At 43.4% G+C, this 14442-nt stretch overlaps 1 protein-coding gene across 1 annotated transcript in view; it reads right to left on the reverse strand.

The window, feature by feature from the left end:
* The window catches only part of RIOK2 (RIO kinase 2), a 317145-nt gene extending 305240 nt beyond the window's left edge, over nucleotides 1-11905 (reverse strand). The window contains exons 1-2 of the mRNA XM_069625451.1: nucleotides 11728-11905; nucleotides 5501-5639 (exon numbers count right to left, since the gene is read on the reverse strand). Of these exons, the coding sequence (XP_069481552.1) occupies nucleotides 5501-5639; nucleotides 11728-11793 (205 nt within the window). The 5' untranslated portion in view covers nucleotides 11794-11905. The remainder of the gene's footprint in view (nucleotides 1-5500; nucleotides 5640-11727) is intronic.
* Between the last annotated feature and the right edge of the window lie 2537 nt (nucleotides 11906-14442).

The raw sequence follows: 14442 nt of genomic DNA on the forward strand, positions 1-14442 counted from the left end.
TAAACAGTTATGAGCCTGCCTATCAACAATGCAGATCTGCATTTTAGACCGAGCACCTGCTTCTACTGCTGTTGAATGACAAGACACGTAGTAGCGAAAAGACAGACAGCATCTTGCATGGCTGTATTGCCAGTGTACACCTGGGGCCAAGAGAGAGGCGAGAGGTGTAGAAGAAAAGGCCATTTTCAGGCAATAGAAACAGCAACATGTATAAATGTTGCCCTCTTATACAGTAGTAACTTATTTGGTTTGCAAATGGAGTTTAAAAGGAGACCACGAAGAAGTAGATGTAATCTACTATGGTTGATTGGGTTTTCCAATAGTAATATTTGTTTTGTATTATGTTGTATCACACAGACCGTGCAGCCAGTGTCCGGCGAGGGAAGGATAGGTTATGGAAAGGGCTCATAGAAGGGTTTGCATACGTGTGGTCAGGCGAAAAGAAAATATGGCATCTGGGAAAGAATGTGGGGTTGAAGGTAGTAGGTGTGGGTCGGAAATGCTTTTCTAATTATGTAGGCATGAACCAAGTCAATGGATGATAAGATGGATTTTCTGAATCAGCTATGTGGATAGATTCGGATGAACTGGAAAAGACCAGAGTTTCTAGCCAAACTATGATGTGACTGAGCATTAAGGCTTAGCCTTAGGAGAGTGAGCGGTGGTGAATGGTTCAGTTAAGCAAACACAAGGCACTCTTAATAACTCAATGTATAAATATACAGGAATATTTATTAGGCCTTCAACAAAGGTATATCAATGAAACTCCCAGGTAAGCAAAACTACCAAACAAACTATTAACATAATAATAATAATACATATGGCATATCCAGCCCTGGGAGGGAAGACAGGCCGCCAAAAAGCAAAATGGCCATACGGCAAGGTAAAATACTGTGGCACAACCGTTTTAGATTATATGGTACTCTAAAAGACAATATTTCTGTAAAATACCAAAGTGCCCACAAGAAAAGTAAAAAAAAACAGTAGGAAAACTTCTGATGCCACCAGCCAGTTCTGGACACATCATGCAAGTAACAGAATGCTACTTAAAACAAAATAAAAATGGATACAAAGTAACCCTACAACACCTCACTGTAAGGTGATGTGTGCAGTGTAAAACAAGCGATGAATTTTGCAATGGGGATAGAGTTGTACTGCATTGAAAGCCACAGAGACTGCTAAGTGCCCCAAAATAGATGAGCCAAGCAAGGTAAACAAAGCAAAGCAAAAAAGCTTTACTTACCATCATAAGTCAGGACAGGTTTAAACTACTGTGAAGGTGATGAGACAATGCCCTTAACATCCTCAACAATGTCCATCCTTGGTTCTCTTCAAACCCTCAGCAGTGTTTTCGATACAGTATGTCACCAGACCCTCATCAATGATATTCTACATCGCCGCCTGGGATTCAGCTAGAGGCTGGTTCAAATCCGATCTTGACAAAAACCACCAATTCATCCAAAAGGATTTCCACCAGATCACCAACTCTACCCCATACCTGTGGAGTCATGCAGGGATTTGTCTTCTCTCCCTTGATAGTCAACCTTTACATGGAACTACTCAGAACCCTTGCGACCTCACACATCCACCAATACGCAGCCGATACCCAGCACTAGCTCAAGATATCCTCCATCAGACATCCACAGGCTCAAGGAAAGCCTCACATTACCAGTCCTGGATGTCCAGTGTTAACCGGAAGCTCAACCCTTCCAAAAACGAATTCATACTGCTGACCAACAACCCAGACCACCCCAACATCTAGACCAGGTTCTCCACTTTAAGCCTCAAGGGCTTCACGCCCCAGCTGACCAAGCGCACCAGATGCTTTGGGTTCTACATCAACAGACACCTCTCCTTGTAGGCGCATATAGCAAGGAAGACACAAACAGCTTGGTGCAGCTTCCCTTTCCAAGGAAAATCATGCCCTCCATCACAGAAAATGTTAGGGAAGAATTGATGCAGTCACACTGTGTGAGACTATACAACACTTATCTGGTTGGTATTCGGTAAACCACCTTTTGGTATACGTCTGTACTACGCAAGTTGGTTGTGTGACTGAGCAGCCAGGGGTAAATGTGAGCTGTAGAGCTGTACAAATGAAATCCGTAAATACAAGTAGCCAAGTAACACTAACACTCAAAGTTTCAGTTCTAGTTATTTAACATCAATTTCTAAATAAGTATTTTTTTAAAAGGCAATTCAATTAACAAGGTGAATATACTTAAAAAAATACTTTTCAGAATCAAGACAAGTTGGTGGATAATCTTTGGATATGCTTCTTATACAATTCCTAAACGCTGAGGTGACTTCAATTACAAAGACAGTAATGGCATTTATATATCACACTAGTTATACTTTGCAGATTCTGAGGTTGCAGAAAGGAAAGATTTAAGAAAAGAAAAGGTTAAACAGGTTCTCAGTAGATGTGAGGACAACTAAATCTTCCAATAAAATCTAGATAAGTCTTTCCCAGCAATAAAAGTTCACAACAAGCTGCAATGGACTACAAGAGTCAGGCACTTCTTAATCAAAGTCTTGCGCAAAGTTACAGAGTTTGTAGAAAAATCTGTTGTAGGGTCACAAGCTGTTAAGCCTTTAAAAGTAGAGTTGGAATCAACCCTAAAAAGGTAAGCCACTGCAATCCCCAACTGAGAAAAGCACAGGTGAAAGACAATGAGGTAAGTACCCCGAGCCTAAACAGTATGTCTGGTTTGAAGGAGAGTGGTCCAGCTGGATTCTGTCTTGCTACAGCGGTGCAGATGCTGTGTTCCTGAGCCTCAGTCGTGGGGACAAGAGGGCGGACGTCTGGAGGTGGTACTTGGGAGGTCGTCGGCAGCTAAGGGCTTGTTTTCGGTTCAGCGGCACTACGCGGTTTCAGCGCTTAGCAAACAGCACCGCCACTGTTCTCGGATACCGGTTGGGCTTCCTTCACTCCTTGGGTCCTGCACTCTGGTGAAGGGACTCGGGATCTGGTTGTCCTGCTTCTAGAGGGTCCTGAGGAGACTCCTGGAGCTTCTAGCCAGATTTGTTACTGAATCAGACGTTTCACTCGACTTTGGATTACTCGACCCCTGGCATTTGGTTCTTACAGCAACAAAGAAGTACAGCCAGTCGGGGAAGATGGCCCAGTGGAGTTCGTCCGGGGTTAGTTGGTCCCACCAACCCACGCGGAGTAGTCATCCCTTTCCGGAGCTTCTCTGTTGAAATGAAAAACGAGTTTCAGTTTCCCAGTTCTAGCCTCTCAACTGTGGAACTCCATTCCAATGGCTATCAAATGCACCCCCACCTTCCAACCATTCAGAACTAAGGTTATTACTTGGTTACTCAGTAAATAGCCAACTATGTATGTATGCCTCATGTATGAATGTATCCTTTACTATGTCTGCTTGCCACCAGATCTGTAAAGACTGCTTTCTTGCCAATTTTACATATGATGTAAAACTATACTAATGTTCCTTACCTTTGCCTGTAACCAGATCTTTAAATGCCCATATACCCCTGGGTCAGGACCGCTATACTAATAAATAAACAAGCATAAACAAGCACATCAGCAGGGCTTCACCGGGCAATTCCAAAGTCCAGGAGGATGCAGCAAGCTTTGTTCACGGTTTCTTCATCGGGTGTTTCTCCCAGTGGTCAACTCTGCCTCGAGTTCCAAAACCCTTGCCTTTTAAGCAGGTTTCTCCCATTCATGCACAGTCTAGGCTGTCAATCACACAGCAGGGTGAGCCAGCCAATCAGGACTGGTTGCATTCAGGCATTCCTAGAGACAAAGGACAGGGGAATTTCAGGAACCTCCCTCACATCCTGCCGTTCCAGACACACTGGAGCCAGAGGCGGGCTTCAGGGCTGAAGCCTGCCAAAGGCTAGACAAACAAAGGGCTCAAATCTGTCTCAACGCACAGAGTACAACCCATGAAAGACCTCACAAACAGAAAATGGCTAAAAAAAGAAGACCAGGGCATTTTGACAAAATGGTCACCCATGGGTGCTGTACTGCAGCCGAGGGATCAGCCTGAGGTAGAAAAGCACCATGGTAGGAAAAATTAAACCACTACCACCAGCCATTTAAAGTAGTGAGGGTAACATAAAAATGTTACATGAGAATGTAGGATAAGGGGCTAATAGGTAACCCCCCAGCACGCCACATAAAATGGTGTGTGCTGGACCTACAAAGAGAAATAAGTAAAGTCAATTTCACTTTACTATTCTTGGGAACGGTAGTTCACCCAAGAAAAGTTATTTAAACCTTATGAGAAATCTAAAGGATTTCTCTGGGACACTGCACTGAAGGTGCTGTGTCTCACCATACAAAAGGGAGATGCCTATGGAGTTTGTCAGACTCCAAACAGTCAAAGCACAAAATCCAAAACAGGTCAAAACACGTGAGAGAAAAGGTCTCACTCACTCCAGGGTTAAATTTAAAAAGTCCCAAAGTGCAGCAAAAGAGCTGAGGGTCCCTAAGGTTGAAGGGAATTAGCACAGAAATGAGAATCCCCCCTAACAGAAAACAACTTCATATCTGCTGTTCAAGCCTTAATCCTGTCAAACCTGGGTGGTGGTAATACTATTCTGGAAGGCCTTTAGGAGACCAGCCTGACACCTACGAGATGAGTCCTTCATGCTGCAGCACATCTTGAAGGACTGCACAAATTCGACCACATCTACCCAACCCTCAATGAACTGCACAAGCTCTGTTGCAAGCACAAATAATCTTCAAATCCTGCTGCATCATGAACAAGGCTGTTGCCCTCAAGTCCCCAAGCTACCTCACTGATAAACTCTGCATCTCCGGAGACCTAAAATTCACCAGAAGTAAGGACGAGTGCAGGCTTGAACTCCAATGGTGCCGGAAGTACTAGAAGACAGGCCTTCTCTGTCTATGCCCCCACAATCAGGAACCTCCTCCCCAACAACCCCCGCTTTGCCATTAAATTTCAGGAAAGCGTTCAAGACCCTCCTCTAAAATTAACTGCTCCTCCCTAACAACCAGGTCCTCACACACTCACCACCTAACCCAAGACTAGGCAATCTGCTATCCCGTTTTCGCTGATAGTTGCTTGTTGCTATTTTGCTGCCAGATTTCCCACACTCTCCCCCCTCTGTCGTTAGCCATCTCTTCCCTTTTATCTTTGCTTCCCTCACTGTGTACTTCCCCCTATGACTTGCAAAATGCTCAGTTGCTTCCTGAAGCTAGGTCCGTGCTCAGAAATCACTGTAATTATAATGAAACAAAGTCAAAAAATTGTGAGGGGTTTCATAGACGTCTATGGACGGAAAGCTGCAAAGAGAAAATATTTCCTAACACATAAGATATTTGAATGGCCACCCCTGAAAACTTGATAAGACTTGTGTTCTACTGTTTTTTAGTCAATCATAGATCTTGGCTGGATTCCTCGGTCTTGGATATGTCACACTGTATCCCTTGGTTTAAAAGGAGGTCTTGAAGGACATATCTATGCACCACGCTGAGCTCATGAGAAATAGATATTCTACTTACATTTGGAGCGTTCATACGCCAGTAACTTATGCTTCACCAATTCTCGCAAAACTTTGTTACAGCCACCATGCTTCAGACTAGCGATGGAGGCTGTCAAACTGGCTGGAACAATTTCATGGTTCTTCATACCCATTTCAACCTGAGAGCAAGATAAGAAAGGTATTTGAGATTGGTAGCTACTTAAACAACGTGCGGCTTAATCAGTACAAACAAACCTTTTGCTACATCATCCAAAAGCATAGGCCCAGGTAGAGTATGCAAAGATAATCCAGTAGTAACTAGAGACAGGAGAAAGTGGGTGATTGTCATAGTACAAGTAATTCTGCTGGTACACAAATGCAGCAGGTAATCAGATTTCGGACCAGAAGCCTTATGATTCAGAGTGAATTGGAAACATTTGTTTAGGTTCTGTCCTAAATGGTTTCCTTTATGGGGTTTGGCACACTGTAGAGGCTGCAGCGATAAAGCTTTCCCAACCAGAGAGTGAGGCACAGTGTTTAAAATTGCTGGGAGTTAATGAAGCCTGCAAGAGCGACAGTAGTACTTCTGCTGTTTTCTGTGTGAGGAGGCCTGGAAATTGATAACTTTATGCAACATTTTCGTATTCCAGAAAACGTGGCTCTATGACAACCTGTATATTGACAGCTTTAACATAATTGATAGACATGCGGAACACAGTGGGAGGAGACGCCCCTCTGTGGGATATGTATTAGAGCACAGTCACGCATTACTTCGTCTGAATTTGATGTTGGTGTAAAATCTTCCCATATTCTAGCGAGGATGTTAGTGTGTGAAGATGCTGTAACTGGGGAGATACTCCTTGTTGCCTTATATGATCCTCCTGGAGGTAAATTTACCCAGGTCTTACAGGCCCAATTGGAACTTATTTTGGACAAATGGAGGGCTGATCACCCCAATCTGCTATCATCGTGGCTCGGAATTTCAATTCTTATTGTAGCTTGGCCTATGAACATCTTCCAGGAGCAAGTATTTCTTATTACTCCATGGGCAGTTTGCTTTTTGCTCTAAGTTGTGAATACATATCTGGAAATGTGTATAGACAGCAGAAGGAAAATGGCTACAATGTATGTGGGATTATGAGAATAACTATCTTGACCCCTTTTCCTGTGTATTATAATACTACCACAGATACTTGGTCCAATGGCAAATATTCTTTGTGGATTGATTTCGTCTTTGTGAACTTCCAATTGAAGAATTATATTCAGAGATTTTCCACAGAATTCACTACTGAAAGTGATAATCTGAGACTTTGGGTAACTCTGAATGATATAAAAAATAACCCTATATTTGTACCACTTAACCTCATAAGGGTTAATATGCAAGGTAATTGTATTATCTGGTCTTAGACCAATGTGAATAGATTTGGCACTTTGATGAGGTCTTGTTGTGAATCGAAATTTAAAACTACATTGGATATTGGCATGGAAATCTTGACAATGCTTCCCGATATACGGATGAACATGAGGCACCATGATGGTTCGCACTAGTGGTAAATTGCATAGTAATGTTTTTGACATAGCCATTGATAGAAGGAAGAAGACGCTACGGAATAACTCACGTTATCTAGGAGCATGGTAGAAAAACATAAAAGTAGCGCACATTTTACCTGAAGTATTATCCTACAACCATGATGTTAACAATGCAAACTGGCGCCTGATATTTGGAATGCTAAAGTCCCATGATAAATCGAAATGTTGGTGGTCATATAGGCTGCCTCTATCTGAAGTTGCAGCTATTGAGGTTAACCCCATTCCTGAAAGTGAATGGGCGATTCACATTAGGAGCTCTACTGCACTGGGGGCAGTCAAACTATGAATGTTGAGTTTTCTGTGGAATTCGAATCTAGTAGACTACCCGTCAAACTGGATGATGTCATGAGCGATCAATATGAAGGCAAACTGTAACGTTGTAATTAAACATACTCAAGAGTTATGGGCATATCTGCTATTCAAGATCTTCACATCAATTTGGAATAGAGGTATAATCCCTTATAGCCCGAGAAAAATCAATCCTCGTCCCTGTTAAAAAGGGCGACAGGGCGGATGCCCGAAGCTACTGCCTTTTGGCTATGACTGACTCCAGCTGCAAGATTTTCTCTACTCTATTACTACATGAAGTGTACATGTGGATACAGGAGACGAACCGGTTAACCTGGAAACAGACAGGTTTCCGTAATGGTCACAGCACATTCGATAACATGTGAGCACATCACGATATGATGGCAGATACAGATAGGGATGCAGAGGAAAACCTGGATCTCTTCTATATTGACTATGCAGGTTCTTTCGACTGCGTAAGGGAAAAGCTGTGAAGTGAATTGAGAAAATGGAGTTTGGGTGCGATTATTTTGCATTCCATAAGACAAATTATTTGGCCACATCTGTCCAGGTTAGACTAGACATGGGTGGAGCCCTCACTAAATCGATATTCACTAACCAAGGGTTAAAACAGGGCTGCATACTCGCCCCTGTTCTTTACAATCTATGGGCCTCATTACACGGACGGCGGTGGACCAAGGTGCTGCTAGCACCTTGGTCCATGCCGGTAAAATACCAGCACCGCCTTGGTGGAAAGGGGAATTACCGCCCTATTCCAAGGTTGGTGGGGCGGTAATTCCCCCTTCCCCATTCCCATTTTTGCCCCATAGGCCATAATGGGAATGGGGAATGTGCCAATTACGGCACCGCAAATTGCGGTGCCATAATTAGCTCCCTGGTCCCTTTGCGGGTTGGTTTTTAACGCCTGCAAAAAGCAGGCGTTAAATTCTCCAACCCGCAAAGGGACCTCGTAGTAAGGCGGTAAGGGTTTACCGGTACCGGTAAAATACTGGTACCGGTAAACCATTACCGCCGTCCGTGTAATGAGGCCCTATATGTCGCAGACTTTGACTCTGCATTTGAGGGCAGTCGTAATTTTTACGGGTATCTTTATAGCCTCGAGGTACTTCATCAGAAATATGTCAGATGGTTTGATAAGTTTGAAGGGAAGACCTGGAGAAAACTGATGAGAATTCCCACTGCAGTTCCAGTAGAAGCAACAAGGTGTGAGCTGCGGCTCACGTCCTTGACTACCTTGTGGAAGGTCCAATGCTACAAATTATATGTCAAAATCATTATAGGTATAGGAGAGGAGGATACCTTGTTAAGACATATATTGAAGGATTTTGATGCTAAGTAGAATAATGGGCTGATGTTGGTGCTGGGAAAAATTGTGAAAGAATTTCTCCTGGCAATTAATTTGGAACTGCCTGATAAGGCGAATGTGGGTATTTTCCATATACAGTTGAAGAAAAAAGCCATGGAATACGATCCGATTAGGAATATTGAGATACTGATGAGAAAAAGGCGATCGAACATTTCGATGTGGGGAAGCCTAGGAGCTATTTGATGAAATATTGCTCTGATCATCTCCGGCCCTTTATATGTACTTCCGACTTAATGTGCTACCAACCCTAGATTATGTGGGAGCATGGCATGGTATACCATGTGAAGAGAGGAAGTGTAGACAATGTAGAACTGAGTGTGCAACCGACAGACATATATGAACTAATTGTCAGACCCTGGGAATATTGTTATCGGAAGGGTTAAAATAACTATACTACCACCATGGATCGGTTATCTACTGATCAATTCTAGGCATGTATCTATTCTGGGAAATCGAGCGTGACAGCAACAGCTTAGCATGTATGGAAAATAGTTTATAGTACTATGAGGGAGAAGCTGGTATATTGTTAACTGCCTGAATGTGTATTTGATATTGATCAACTGTCTCTCTTTTTACTCTGTAAATTTGGATTTGTTTTATGTAGGGTAAAAGTTGATCAGTGGGGCTGCGCTCTCTCAGGTTTGGGGGCGGCATGTGTAAACATTGGCTGGGAACCTGACCAATGGTCTAAAGAAAGAGCATCTTCCTACGGCCTAACTCCCGATTGGACCACATCTATTCTAGCCCCTTACTGGTTGATATAGTGAAAAACACAGAAAGAAAAAAGTGTACTTTATTTATTTATTTGCATTTTTAAAGCGCTCACACAGCCCTGGGGTATCGAGGCGCTGTTACAGAATTGTTTGTTGTTGTTGTCTTAGTTGCATATTTATAACACCCTTAAATACCCAGAGGTTTCTAAGCACAGACCCGGGGATCGAAACCACGTTGCTTCGTGTCGTCTTGCTTCCAAAATGAGCACGTTTCCAATGAGCTATCCTCCCGGGACACAGCCAATGCATGCCACAGGTATGGTCAGTTGCCATTACAAACAAACATCCTTTCTGCTCATTTAGCATTGTTTTGGTAACGTAACAAGTGACAAAACCAAAAAGCACAGATGGAAAGGTTTAAACCAAGTTCACAAGCCTACTCCTTTTTTTCCAAAACGAAGTGCTCCATCCTCCAAACGACCAGTGCTGGGGACATGAAGCATTGGTAGTTTGGAGGATACACTTGGTGTTGAACAAAAGGGAGAAGCCTTGTGAACTTGGTTTGAACCTTTCATCTATACTTTTTGGTTTTGACACTTGTTGCACATATTACCAAAGAGGAGTAAATAAGTATACAAACATAAAATGCTATGCGCCTTGTCATACCTGACTTTAATAAAAGGTCTTGTTCAATTTCCAATTAAGTCTGATAACTGATGGATGCAGAAAAGTCTGAGGGCTTATGAGGTAGCCTGTATTTTGGTTAAGATGTTAAATATTGTTGTGTACTACACAGCTAACGAACAAGTATACTGTTATAAAATAATTGTATTACACCTATTAATAAGAAATGCATTCTTAACCTGACCTGGTGGTTTTGGTAGTCGATTGCTGTGGTAGCCGAGGGCATCTGACACCGGAAAGCTAGGGAAAATCTTCGAACGTGCATAGAGCTATTTGAGTTCAGCAACCCAAGACGAACAATTATGAGTCAGACACAACAGAGACAAGGACTGTTACCCCCTCTAAGGTTGGAGAATTTATTTTTCAAAGGTGGTGTCAAAACTGAGATCAAAGTAAAATTGTGTATGGGTCCAACCACTTGAGAGTGCGCTATGACCACTTGAAGTCAAAGAAGCGGCAAGCTGCGTCACTAGTTCCACAAGGTCTGCCCATAAAGACCTCAGACAAGTGAAACAAAAGATAGATTGGTACTGGCGTATCCCGCTTTGCCTCTGTTCTAGTTTTAAGAAGTTAATATTATAAAGACAAATCAGTCTTGTCAAATCTTCATCTATTAAATGATTTATACCCAAAGATCAGCCAACATGTGTTTCGACCCAAGTTGTCCTCAAGGCCTTTATCTCGAATGCTAGTTATGTAGGTCTGGAGTGTTGCGCGCTGGTTGAGTAGATAGAAGCATTGAAATGGTATTTGCGCAGTCTCATCATGGATACCTCAACGGTTGGCGTTGATTCATATCAACGGGTGAAAGTCCTGGTTGCCGCGGGTGTCGGAACCCGGGACTTTAACCCGTTGATATGGATCAAAGCCAACCATTGAGTTATCTATGATGAGACAGAGATCCCATTTTGGGATTTAACACTGCATTACAAGGATCTCGCAAAGGCAATTTCAAAGATTCTATCTACTCAACTAGCGCACCACTCCAGACCTACATAACTAGCATTCGAGATAAAGGCCTGGAGGACGACAGGTAGAAACACGTGTTGGTTGATCTTTGGGAACAAATCATTAATAGATGAAAACTGGACAAGACTGATTTGTCTTTATAATACTAACTTTGTAAAACTATTATCACAGAGGCAAAGCGCGATTCGCCAGTACCAATCTATCCTTTGTCAAAACTGACATCATGTGGGTCCTTATGCAGATCTGGGCAACTGACTGGAGATGAACCAAGCAGGTGTGGCACGTTCACCCTGATAGAGTATTGTTTTTTTTTCTACCCAGCAAAGTGGTAGCTTCTTGGTGTTTTATTCCGTCCTGCCAGATTACTGTGGTCCAAGCCCAAGGTTTGGCAGGCAGCAAAACAGCATTTACCCTGTATTAACACTGGATAAACAGGGAAAGGGGTGGGTGGATTGTGAAATCCATGATTCTCTAAATTAAGCACTTGGTGAACCAATTTCCAATGAAAAGGAGCGGCTATGTATTTCTATGGAAAGAGTTCAAAAGCAAGCCTTTAATATATTTATATCAAGTTGAAGATTTCCATCGTGCCGATAACCAGTGTAACGTGGGAAGCATGGCAGACTCAACACTCACCGCTGTTAGCACACGGAACTGCTCCCTAGAGAGATAGCGAAGCATCACTACATTCAGTTTCCCCATGTCTGAGCACCGATCACAATCCACGAGATCTGAATAAAGACTCTGAAGTCAGCTTATAGTTTAGTTGCTTGGAACATGCTCAGAAAGTAAGCGATAAATATTTCCTATTAGATGAAAGGACCTAGAGCCGCGTACATATCACGTGACCTACACATTACGTCCATGAGCGTACGTTCTTTTACTTCTTGGTTGTTTAGGGAGTGGGCGGGGAGGTCGGTCTTTCAAGCATCTTTCAAACACGGTGTAAGGGGGAGAGCTGATTCTTGCGCATAAGTGACAAATCTCTCGAGCGCCCCTCCACTCCACACGCGAGAAAGCCAGGCAGTCCTGTTAAGGGCCATGCTCCATACTGATTCCCCTTGTAGGACATTGCTCCCGTACAATTTTTTGCCTCTCAAAACACATATGTTTATGAATTTGTTTGGAAGGTGTGGGAGATTAAACTCTAAGCAAATCACGGTGTTTGATAAAGGAGCAAGTCAGAAGAAATGTTCAGCAGAATAAAGGCTAAATGTTCTTGCAGTTGCCTTTAAGTGAACGTTCATCGCCTCCACTGCTGTTGTTTCCTTGCAGCCAGCTTTGTACACTCTGCTGAGGCAGGCTCTGCGCCTTTTACTTTATGTCCAGTGCTGGCCATTGGGCCGGCTCTCGGCGGATCCGAGATCCGGCACCAGATGTGTAGCCGGATCTCGGGATCCGGCCAGAGTCAGCTGCCCAAGCCCATGAACCTCTCTGGAAAACTAAAAAAGCGACCGCGACGGCAGCATTGCTTTTTACCGCGGCTTTAGCACTAGTGTGTAATACACAATGCTCATTACGCATTACACACCAGTGACAAAGCCGGCAGTACAGTCGCGGGCGCAATTTTTTTAAATTTTTTTTGTATAAAGTATTCCAGCATACGAGCTCCGACCCCTCTAGCCCACGCCCCCTTCGTTCACCCCCAACCCCAACTCCTCCCCCACAACGGCCCTTCTGTTGTGGGATCCCCCACCACGTTTTTTCCATTTCCACCACTGTTTATGTCCGAAACACCTAGTCCAGCAAGTATTACAGAAAGGGTTGTAAAGCTGATGTGTGACAAAACCTTTTGTTGGGTGTGCGCAAACCTCTGCAAATTGAGTGAAAACCAAGAAGTAAAAGAGAGTGTGCTGCAGTGGTGTGGATGCGTAGGTGACTCAGACATACCAACATTGTGGAGCCCCTGAGAGGGAGATTTCACAACAGAAATCGGGAGAATGCAGTTTTCCCATACGACTGCATTGTGGTTATGATTTTAGGCGGGAGACAGTTAAAAATAGCATTTTTTTTAACTGAAAAATTGGGAGGGTTGGCATGTATGGTGACTTTTCACCGTCACCAATATACAAAATCAATGAATATCAGAGTATCCTCACTTTCTGCGCTCACTTCCAGAAAAAATACTAATAAATAATGATATTGAACCAATTTTATCAAAAAACGCCAATTGGCTTTTTTCGACCCTAGAGGGTTGAAACATGTGTTGGCAAATTTCTACACTGGCAACTTAATATGCTACAGGCTAATTGCTATGTTATGTTATATTGGTAACTGAGTATGCTTTATTATATTGGGCAACATGCTATGTTATGTTAAATTGAGTTGGAAAATCTGCCATGTAATGAAAAACGGTGCCTTTTAGTTATATTTCAATATCTGGCAATCAGCCAGACCAAGCCAATACTGAGTGTACACACATTTCTGTTCACCTTAAAACTCAACTAAGAACAATAACCCCCAGAGTGGGGTCTTTCCGTAATAAATACAGCCAATTGGCGTTTTTTGATAAAACTGGTTCAATATCATTATTTATTAGTATTTTTTCTGGAAGTGAGAATGGCAAGTGAGGATACTCTGATATTCATTGATGTTACAGAAAGGGCAATAACATGTTATACATCAGGGCTTTTGTCTGTTCTATTCTAGATCTCCGGTGGTGCAGGAGATCTAACGCGGGTGCCGGCCTACCTGGGCCTTCAACATTAGCGCAGCAAAGAATACGCACGGCCAGAATGTATGGTGCATAAACCCGGACTGGCACCTGCTGCGCAGTTCCGGTGATTCCTTTATTTCCCCAGTCCCGCCTCCAGCACGTGACCTCGGTCTCACGCGATACACGTGACATCACATTCCTCCCAAACTTAGAAAGCTTTTTATTTGTTTTAACAACAGGTATTTAACTCTTTATATTCCAGTCTCTTATGATCGTGTCCCGACCCTCCCATTCTGTGGTACACGCCCTGTACAACATACCCATGGAGGCGGGATGATGGGTTCGTTCTTTCAGATGGTAGCAAGGGTGAGCCCGTTCACTTCCTTCTTCTCGAGGGGGGCTTAGTGGGGCATCCGCTGTGTGAGTTGTCGGCTCGCCGGGAGCTTGGGGTGCATCGTTGTCCTCCGTTTGTCCCATGGACTCAGCCTGGCCAGTTGGTTCATGCTCTTTCCGGGGGCTTCCCATTCTTTCTTCCCACATTGTTGCAGGGACTTTTCGGAAGTGCAAGATGTTCCTGGTCACTACTTCATTGTCTCTGGTAGCCGTAATCATGTTGTGATTGGCGTCACTTACAATCCACAGTCGGGATTCGAAGTTTAGAGACATCTTCTTGGGTGGTGCTCGATTTCTGGCTA

This window comes from Ambystoma mexicanum, chromosome 6p, assembly GCF_040938575.1.
Source record: "Ambystoma mexicanum isolate Mex_15411 chromosome 6p, UKY_AmexF1_1, whole genome shotgun sequence".
Lineage (NCBI taxonomy): Eukaryota > Metazoa > Chordata > Amphibia > Caudata > Ambystomatidae > Ambystoma > Ambystoma mexicanum.